At 39.9% G+C, this 9,714-nt stretch overlaps 1 protein-coding gene across 1 annotated transcript; it reads right to left on the bottom strand.

Annotated features, from left to right (window-relative positions):
* Positions 1–37: 37 nt before the first annotated feature.
* On the bottom strand, positions 38–8,309 carry LOC100194507 (eukaryotic translation initiation factor 4E family member 3). Its single transcript, NM_001139593.1, is given in 7 exon segments — positions 38–1,481; positions 1,627–1,782; positions 5,605–5,671; positions 5,792–5,852; positions 5,966–6,060; positions 6,238–6,310; positions 8,051–8,309. Coding segments are annotated over 7 exon segments (663 nt in total). The 5' UTR covers positions 8,215–8,309; the 3' UTR covers positions 38–1,434.
* Positions 8,310–9,714: the final 1,405 nt, after the last annotated feature.

Raw genomic sequence — 9,714 nt, 5'->3', positions numbered from 1 at the left:
CAAACAAAAAACAGCACCAACGACAGATAACAAGGCATGATTGTTTAGCATTTCATTTTTTTCCCAACATTTCAAAATCTATCAGCAAAAATATCGATTTTACATGTTGACTGGTTCAATATGTTAAAAATAAACAACTTTCAAGACTGAAACCCTTGGAAAACACAAGGCACCATTCCAAAGATTAACAATCAGTTGAGATCTCACCTTGACTGGGCGCTATAGTAAAAACTGCCAGAAAGTCCAGCTACATTATGTACGATTATTTGTTTCTTTCAACAAAAACGTCACTAATTAATATGCTTAGTGTTTGAACATGGATGACCTGAGTCACAGAGAAGCTTATCAATCAACTACAGAGACCGCATCTGATGACAATTACAAACAACAGGTTACAAAGCTTAAAAAGCTTGGCAGGGAGCATGCACATACACACATGCATGCTTGTGCACACACACGACAGAGAGAGAGAGGGTTAGAAAGGTCTTTGGTAAAGATAAGTACTCATTCAACCCAAATCACGGTTCATACATCATATCGTTTTTTGAATTTCAAAATGGTTTTCTTTTAACGTTTGTAGGTCATAAATGAGAATAATATTCATGATAGAAATGTAATAAACACAAAAGTGAAGATTTTTTTTGGAATGAACCAATTGATATTCTTCAGAAAACTGATACCCATCTAGGCGTAGTCTATATTCCTTGATTAAACCACAATTATGTAGTTTATAATAAATGAGGGCACAACTTAGAAAATCAGCATTAGTGAACTGAAGATACTGTAATAGTAATCCTGTTCATTACAGTAAAAATGAAAAAGGCCTGTTGTGCATTTCTGAAACAACAATTGAGTGTGTTTGTACAATGACCCACTGCTAATTACCAAAACACTCAGGGTAAACTAAACTATAGCATTTATCTGGTACCACGCAGAGTGGCGATTTAGTTTTTGTAAAAAAGTTGGTGTTATTTAACAAATCTAACAACCAGTAACAGTTAATAGATTTCTTTCCCCCACCCGCCAAAAATAACTATGAACCCCAAAAAATAAATAAATAATTAGAATGTGCAACATTTTTGCATAAAACTGTATGAATAATACTGGCTTGAGGAAAATACTCTCCATTCATTCTAGAATCAGGGAACAATGTAAATTCAATGTAAGATCAGGAAACTGTGAAAACAACTAAAAGGCTCTGGTAAAAGTGCACTGTTGAGATAAAATGTGTGGTTTAGCTAAATATCTTTGTATAAAAAAAACTAACACTAAAGAACATGTATCAGTCATCCTAAAATGAAGCCCAGCTATGACATTTTCTGTCTGCCCAAATTGAAGTAATTGTATAACACATTTACAAAAGACAGTAGAGCTCAGAAGATTCTGTCAATTTCCAAGACCAAAAACCACAAAGTGTCAAATGTGCAAAGCTTGCTAATGTCTTGGGCGACCTCCTTCGAAGGCATGGTGCTCCTCATGTGCTGAAATAGAAACAAATACATTAATCTCATGAGTTATCAATAGGCTCATTTATAGTAAGGGAAGAGTAACATTGTTTTGATGGAGTGAACTAGCACATACTCTACTCTTGTTTTTATCATGTCATACAAGATTGAAAATACTCACGCTTATAAAATACCGCTTTAAAAGTTATCTGTGGAAGAAGTTCATAGATCCTTCCTAGGATGTTTGCTTCGTTAGCAAAAAAGGCATTTCCATTCCAGATTTGAACAACATCTTCTCTGTCTCGAACGCTGACACTAACACCAACCACCTCATCCTCTGAAACATAACCAAGAAGAAAAATATTTCAGATAAACACATCCATACCTTTAAGTATTTTGAGGTAAAATTTTACAATGGAATATTGTAAAGCTGTAAACTTTTTACAACTTTACATTTAGTCATTTAGCAGATAACCTTAATTGCTCATGTAAGTCACTCTGGATAAGAATAAGTGTCTTGCTCAAGGGCACATCAGTAGATTTTTCACCTAGTCAGCTCAGGCATTTGAACCAGTGACCTTTCAGTTACTGGCCCAATGCTCTTAACCGATAGCTGACTACATTATATTACAAACACACTCTGTAATACATATAGGGTATTTCATCTTATACATCCAAGTAAAATAATTATATATTAATAATAACATCCATTCAGAACAAAAATAACACAAGCCATCTAATATAAAATGATAGACAGATGTAAAATTAATTCTCTTTACAAACAATCAAGTAAACCATCTTCATAAAGACCGAAAGTTGATATATAGCGTGACAACAGCAGGGTTTTTGAAGCGATTCTCACAGTAATCTCATATGTTGTCACAAGAAGGTAACATCTAGCATAACATCGGAGGAGTGTAGTTGTCATTTAATACTACCCTTCTGTTTGTGCCAAGGTTTAGAGAAATTGCTTTTGGGGTCTTCATCACCACCACCATTATCAAATCAAACTTCATTTGTCACATGTGTGGAATACAACAGGTGTAGACCTTACCATGAAATGCTTACTTACAAGCCCTTAACTCTCTTGAACTGCATTGTTGGTTAAGAAAATATTTACCAAAAAAACTAAAGTAAAAAAATATATAAAAAGTAACAATAAAATAACAATAACTAGGCTATATACAGGGGGTAACGGTACTGAATCAATGTGCGGGGGTACAGGTTAGTCGAGGTCATTTTTACATGTAGGTAGGGGTAAAGTGACTATGCATAGATAATAAACAGCGAGTAGCAGCAGTGTAAAAACACTAAATCAAATAGTCCAGGTGGCCATTTGATTAATTGTTCAGCAGTCTTATGGCTTGGGGGTATAAGCTGTTAAGGAGCCTTTTGGTTCTAGACTTGGTACTCCAGGACTTGCCGTGCAGTAGTAGAGAGAACAGGCTATGACTTGGGTGACTGGAGTCTGACAATTCTTTGGGGCTTCCTCTGACACCGCCTAGTACAGAGGTCCTGGATGGCAGGAAGCTTGGCTCCAGTGATGTACCGGGCCGTACGGACTACCCTCTGTAGCGCCTTACGATCAGATGTTGTGCAGTTGCCATACCAGGCGGTGATGCAACCGTTCATACTAAAAGCAAATCCAGGAGATTGAAGTACAGAGTTGAAGGTGAATTAAATATTTATTTGTGCAGAAAGAAGAATGTCTCCAAACAGAATCTCACACACACCTGTTTAAAACCGCTACTTAATCCATGCAAGACGTTACTACTAGAAGGTCTGGTCGTGAGACATGCAGAGTTAGAGGGTTAGGGTAAACAAAACACTGGTTTATTCTGAATTGGACCCAACTACATTGGAGTGGCTACACACACAGTATGTGATTGACTCAAGACAGATATAGTCACTAGCTCCACCATTAGAAATGTCCCCTGAGAGAAGATCTACTCATCGCTTTTGACTACTGGACACACACACCACACACACACACTTAGTATGTGATTGCATCAAGACATTGATGACCATGAGATTTGCTGATTGTATTGGAGTTCAGTTAGAGGTTGTGTGATTGGTTAGTGTGATTTCTCTAGTCTAGTATAACAGCTCTTGGTCAGGGTCCAATTAGGTGGGTGAAATACAACGATCGATAAAGTGCACAAGTTGCTGGATGCTAGCTAGCTAGCTAGCAAGCCGAGGATAATTACTTTCTATATAGGACATCCTCTGACCAGACAGACAGAGACAGACTAAAGCAGAGGTTACCGCATATATAGAGAATAAGGACTCATATCAGACAGGTCTCAGGTCTTCAGTATGTGATACTACTGCAGCAGGTCATTAGTATGTGATTTGGTTCTGGTAATACTGAAGCATATCGTAGGTCTTGCTCCTGCTGCTGAGGAAGCAGCTCTGGGTGACCTTGAAAGCAGCAACTGAGGTTGAGTCGCTGCTTGAGCAGTTTGATGGTCTGTCCTCTGAAGCATGGTAGTCCAATGTCCACCATCAGAGTGACTAGAGACACAACTGCATCCATGTAGGCCCGGACAGACAGGTACCCCCTGACACACACCTCAATAAACCACTTGAAAGGTATGGCCTCCATCATGATCACCACCATCGCATCAGTCAGCTTGATGTCTGGCTCCCAGCCCAGGTTACCACCAGGAGAACTCTCAAACATGAAGCCAAAGTTGATGTGGATAAGGCATCCCTTGCTGTCCTGTATGATGTTCCTGTTGTCCATCTTTGATTTGTAGCAGGAAGAGCAGCAGGGTGTAAGCAGCCATATTACAGATGAAGTTATACCTCGCCTTCTGGAAGGCTAGAGTGGACTCATCTTCATACTGGTTTCTGAAGTACTCATACATCCCAAAGTCTGTCTGTCTGCCCATCTGGTCACGGGATTTACAGTCTGGGATACACTCGATCACACCACACCCAGGGTCGGTAGCCACCACTCTGTTGGGAAACACAAACAGGTCCAGTCCCGCCAGTTGGAAGATGTTCTTAAACAGACAAATGATCTGGAGAGCCAGCACGTCCTGTCTGCAGTCATCTTACTTTAAAGATGGCGACCTGCCCGACGATCCTGCAAGTTACGTCTTCGCCCAGCTCCACGCCCTAGGAGTCAGTCTGACAACGCAGACCCTTCCTCTCCAGCTCACTGACCCCACAACACTTCACCTTAAACTTAGCCAGGTACGGGGCCTTGGCAGCACTCTGTATGGGTGTTCCAGACTCATAGTCAACATCCAGTACAATGGCCTCTGGGTTACTGGGCAGGTAGCAGCCTTGCTAGACCTTGTCAGACAGAGCTTTGAGATATGCCCTCTTCCTCTCATCTCCCGTTGGTGATTTTGTTTAAGAAGTCAAACTCTCTCTGGTAGATGTATTTAAATGCACCAGACTGAGAGCCTATTTTCTCCTCAATCATCTCCAACAGATCCCCGATGTCATGGTCTTTGTGGTGTGCCTCTGTAACTGATGTCAAATGGCTAGTTAGTTAGCGGTGGTCCGCGTTAATAGCGTTTCAATCAGTGACGTCACTCGCTCTGAGACTTAAAGTAGGGTTTCCCCTTGCGTTGCAAGGGCCGCGGCTTTTGTGGCGCGATGGGTAACGATGCTTCGTGGGTGTCAGTTGTTGACGTGTGCAAGGGTCCCTGGTTCGAGCCCAGGTTGGGGCGAAGAGAGGGACGGAACCTACACTGTTACACCTCCTCATTCAGGTAGATGCTAGTCTTCATGTTCCAGATGAACTGGTGGGCCAAGAGCTGAGACCTCTGGGCCGCCCACTGGATGTACTCTCTCATAGCCCATCTTGTCATAGTGCAGGACCTGAACAATCTGAGGAATGTACAACAGGATGGCATCCGAAGGAAAGGCCCAGAAACCGTTAGATGAGCATGGCATTTCACAGAGTTATTCTGTATGGTTGACTGACTCATTCGACATGACTGTACAAGCTGACAATAGACCATGTAAACCAAAACCCGCAGTTGGAGTCTGAAAAACACTGCACACGATGCACTCTCCTCACACTCTCTCTCTCTCCACACTCTCTCGCTCTCCTCACACTCTCTCTCTCTCCTCACACTCTCTCTCTCTCCTCACACTCTCTCTCTCTCCTCACACTCTCTCTCTCTCCTCACACTCTTACCTGAAGCACAGTAATCAGTGAATTGCTCCCCAATAGTGGCCAGCAGTAACTCCTTCCATACAGCAGGCTGGGGAAATGAAGACACATTGAGTATGTAACCAATACTACACACATTTACTCAACAAACATGATAAATTACATTTGCATGAATGATTAAAACATAACAGATTACTTGTATCATACTTACAGTGCTTTCTTTGGGTACTTTCATTTTCCAAACTCCCCCCTTTGCATTACTCTCTTCTTCCCTGGATGAAATAGAAAGACAAGAGAGTAAATGAAAGGTCATATAATATAATTTACACATAGAATTATGCATAGACTTATGTGTTTATGTATGAATTAGGTGAGTTAGGCTCACCAGAGTGGTCTTCTCTCCCCTCTCATTAGGTGATAACTACATCTCAGTGGTAGGCTGGACACTCCAGGTATATTGTTGTACACACTCCAAAAGCTCTATTCAAAACGATGTGAGGAAAAATAGGTTATTTACCATGATTATCAAATTCATATTATTGCTGCATTATTATTGATAAACACAAAGCCATAACATAAAGAAGTACAGTACATGTGTATTTATAATGATGTGATGCAGGCAGATCTTAAAACTCTCAACTAACACGCAAACCTTACCTGAACTGTTTGCACAGTGTAGATTTTTTTCAGACCTGATTCACATTCTGCTGCCGTTGTTCCTGGTAACGACCTGGAGGAAAGATACAAACAAAACATTAGTGCTGAGCGATTAACTGAAATGTTCTTCGTTGACCGATGGCGTTTCTCTAGAGAGATTTCTCTCTGAGACATGTTATCCAACTTAAGCGCAAAAAACGTGGTCCTTAATAACTACAATGATCAGAATACATTGCGCATGCAGCTGCTTGTTTTCATTGGTTCTTGCCAAGCAAGCCTGTGGGGCCCAAGCACCGTGGTATAATAAAAACTGGAGACTCATATTAGACTACGCCGATTCATGAACCGTCTATATCCGGGTTGCATCCTGTTGATACAGACCAACATCACATGCGCACTAGCACTCAGTCGACGCCATCACGTATTCCAAAAACATGACAGACATTGGATGAATCTAACATGTTAGATGCAGTGCTTTAGACGGCTGCGCCACTCAGGAGCCCAATAAGTCATAGTAAATGGACAGTCATTACCATCAACTGGTTTATTCTGTGTTGTTACAGCATTGAACCCACATAATGCATTTTTTTATTTTTTTTTATCGAAACCTAAATTGAAAACTGTGACTATTTTTTCAAAAACGAAACCGAACTAGTAATCACTCAGCAATACAAAACATTAATATTTAAACCAATTTATAACTCCGCATCTGGCATGATCTATCAGTCCTAAAAAAATCCCAAAACGAAACCGAACTCGGAATCTCCCAGCACTACAAAACATCAACATTTAAACTAATTTATCATCTATCTATCAGTCCTAAAATAACCTATTTAGTTTTGTACATATAGCAAGCCTTTCTCCCACTCTGTAAACAGGCCTTACTAGATAACTCAGCCAAAAGAGGTTGTGCTCAAAGCAGGGCTCAAAGCAGCCAGGTCGGAGATCAGGTGTCAATCCCCTTTCCACTGGACTCTAGCCCAGCAGTAAACAAGACTGACCCCTTTAAATTGTCTGCGTTCTCCCTTGGCCAGAGCAGTACATTGATGGATATAAATAATTTCAATAAAAACACATTGAAAGGAAATATCTGTATATGCACAATGATAATCTATGGCCATTATTGTGACATCCGTCACAATGCACATGTTTTTACTAGAAAAAAGCTAAATCTAAATTGAAACCAAGACAGAGAAAAATGGCCCACATTAAAGTGTCAATGGATGGCAGTAGCCTAAACAAAAACAGACCAGCCTATGATTTGACTTTTAGTCTTGAGATTGGAAATAAATACTTCCACCACTAGGCCGATGTTTCATAAAAAACATGTTTACAACAAATCAGAGGGCCAAGTGCTTTCCCCAACCCAAGGTCTTAACAGACTATGCCCCAATACAAGCACTCACAGTGTTCATGAAAATAGACAAAGTCAAATTTCTGCAGATCATATTTACAAATACAGTGAAGCAGTGATCTTAAGTTTTAAAATAAATCAAAGACTGAGTTTGAGAACATGTTATATCTAATGGTGCGCATGGTATCAACTCAGCTGAGGAATAAGAAACAATGTATCGTGATTGCGAAAACACAGACTTATAGTCAAGTGTAATAATCATATAATGTATAATGAATATGGTAGTCATCTTGCCTTATTGCGGCGGTATACGCATAACTGATTGCAAGGCCTACTCCTTTGTTTTGGCAAGAAGGCTTTCTAGCTATCGCAAATGCTATTTTGTGACACAAACTCATCCCATGAAAGCATAGAAAGAATCACCATTAAATCCACGTAATGATAACATGGTGAGCTTACCTATCAAGCCAAAAAGTCCACGGAGAATGTAATGGGAGAGTGTCGTTTCCATCGTTGTTCGTGATGTTCTCCAATTCTCTTTCGTCAATATGGATGTTACGTTCTGGGGAGTTTTGACTTACTGTTTTGTTCAATTGCAGATTCGGGACAGCAGGAACTGCCATTTCCTTGCTTGTAAAAAATTATCGATTTGATTGTTTTTAAAAGATCTCGTTTCCCCTTTTGATTGTATAGGAAGTGCCTACTCTGCTGACTCATTCGTCGCTTCACTGGTCTGCCGCCACAACAACAGTAAAATGATGACGTCTTGCTGTCTGCAGACCAAACGTTCTTGTCAAAAGCGGCAGGCGCGATGCTGTAGAGTAGAATGGAATATAATACAATGTATTTGTTCTATAATTTTCACAGTCCATTACACATAACACATAAATATGTCTAAATCAACCAGAATTATCATAATATTCAATCATCAGCATCATGACCTTAAACATCTATGGCCAGCATAGGTACCAGTCTGTTTATCTAACATTCCACTCCTTGAACTCGATGTCATTATGCAAAAGTTTATCATGACAGGAGTGGCAAAGGGTAGAATGAACTAAACAAACTGGTACTCAGACTAAAACATCTAAGCATGACATTGATATTTTCAGTGACAATTGCATCTGCCAATATAAAAGAGATTGATGATCTGAATATGTGAATGAACATTATAAATGCCCTTTAAAATCAAATCAAATAAAATAAAATGTCCATTGTCACATGCTTTGTAATCAACATGTGTAGACTAACAGTTTCAATGCTTACTTACTGTCCTTTCCCAACAATGCAGAACACAATAAAAAATATACAATAAGAAATTGTAACACAAGGAATAAATACACAATGAGCAATGATAGCTACCAGTACCAAGTCGATGTGTAGGGGTACGAGGAAATGGAAGTTGATATGTACATATACAGTGCATTCGGAAAGTATTCAGACGAACCCTTGACATTTTTCACATTTTGTTACGTTACAGCCTTATTCAAAAATTGTTTAATTGGTGTTTTTTTCCACCTGATAAAACTACACACAATACCCAATAATGTCTCGAGATATTGCTCCCCTGAGGTAGAGTACCTCAAGATCAGCTGTAGATCATACTATCTACCAAGAGAGTTTTCATCTATATTTTTTGTAGCCGTCTAATTACCACTGTTGCTGGATCAAAGACCGTGCTCAATAAACTGTATTCCGCCATAAGCAAACAGGAAAACTAGTGGCCGGGGACTTTAATGCAGGGAAACTTAAATCAGTTTTACCTCATTTCTATCAGCATGTTAAATGTGTGGGGGAAAATATTTATAATTATAGACCACCTTTACTCCATACACAAAGATACGTACAAAGCTCTCCCTCGCCCTCCATTTGGCAAATCTGACCATAACTCTATTCTCCTGATTCCTGCTTACAAGCAAACATTAAAGCAGGAAGCACCAGTGACTCAGTCAATAAAAAAGTGGTCAGATGAAGCAGATGCTAAACTACAGGACTGTTTTGCTAGCACAGACTGGAAATGTTCTGGGATTCTTCCGATGGCATTGAGGAGTACACCACATCAGTCACTGGCTTTATCAATAAGTGCATCGAGGACGTCGTCCCCACAATGACTGTACGTTGTA

This window comes from Salmo salar, chromosome 15 (genome assembly GCF_965601325.2).
Source record: "Salmo salar chromosome 15, fSalSal1, whole genome shotgun sequence".
NCBI lineage: Eukaryota > Metazoa > Chordata > Actinopteri > Salmoniformes > Salmonidae > Salmo > Salmo salar.
Note: the sequence above shows the minus strand (reverse complement) of the source record. Positions and strands in the feature narration are given on the sequence as shown.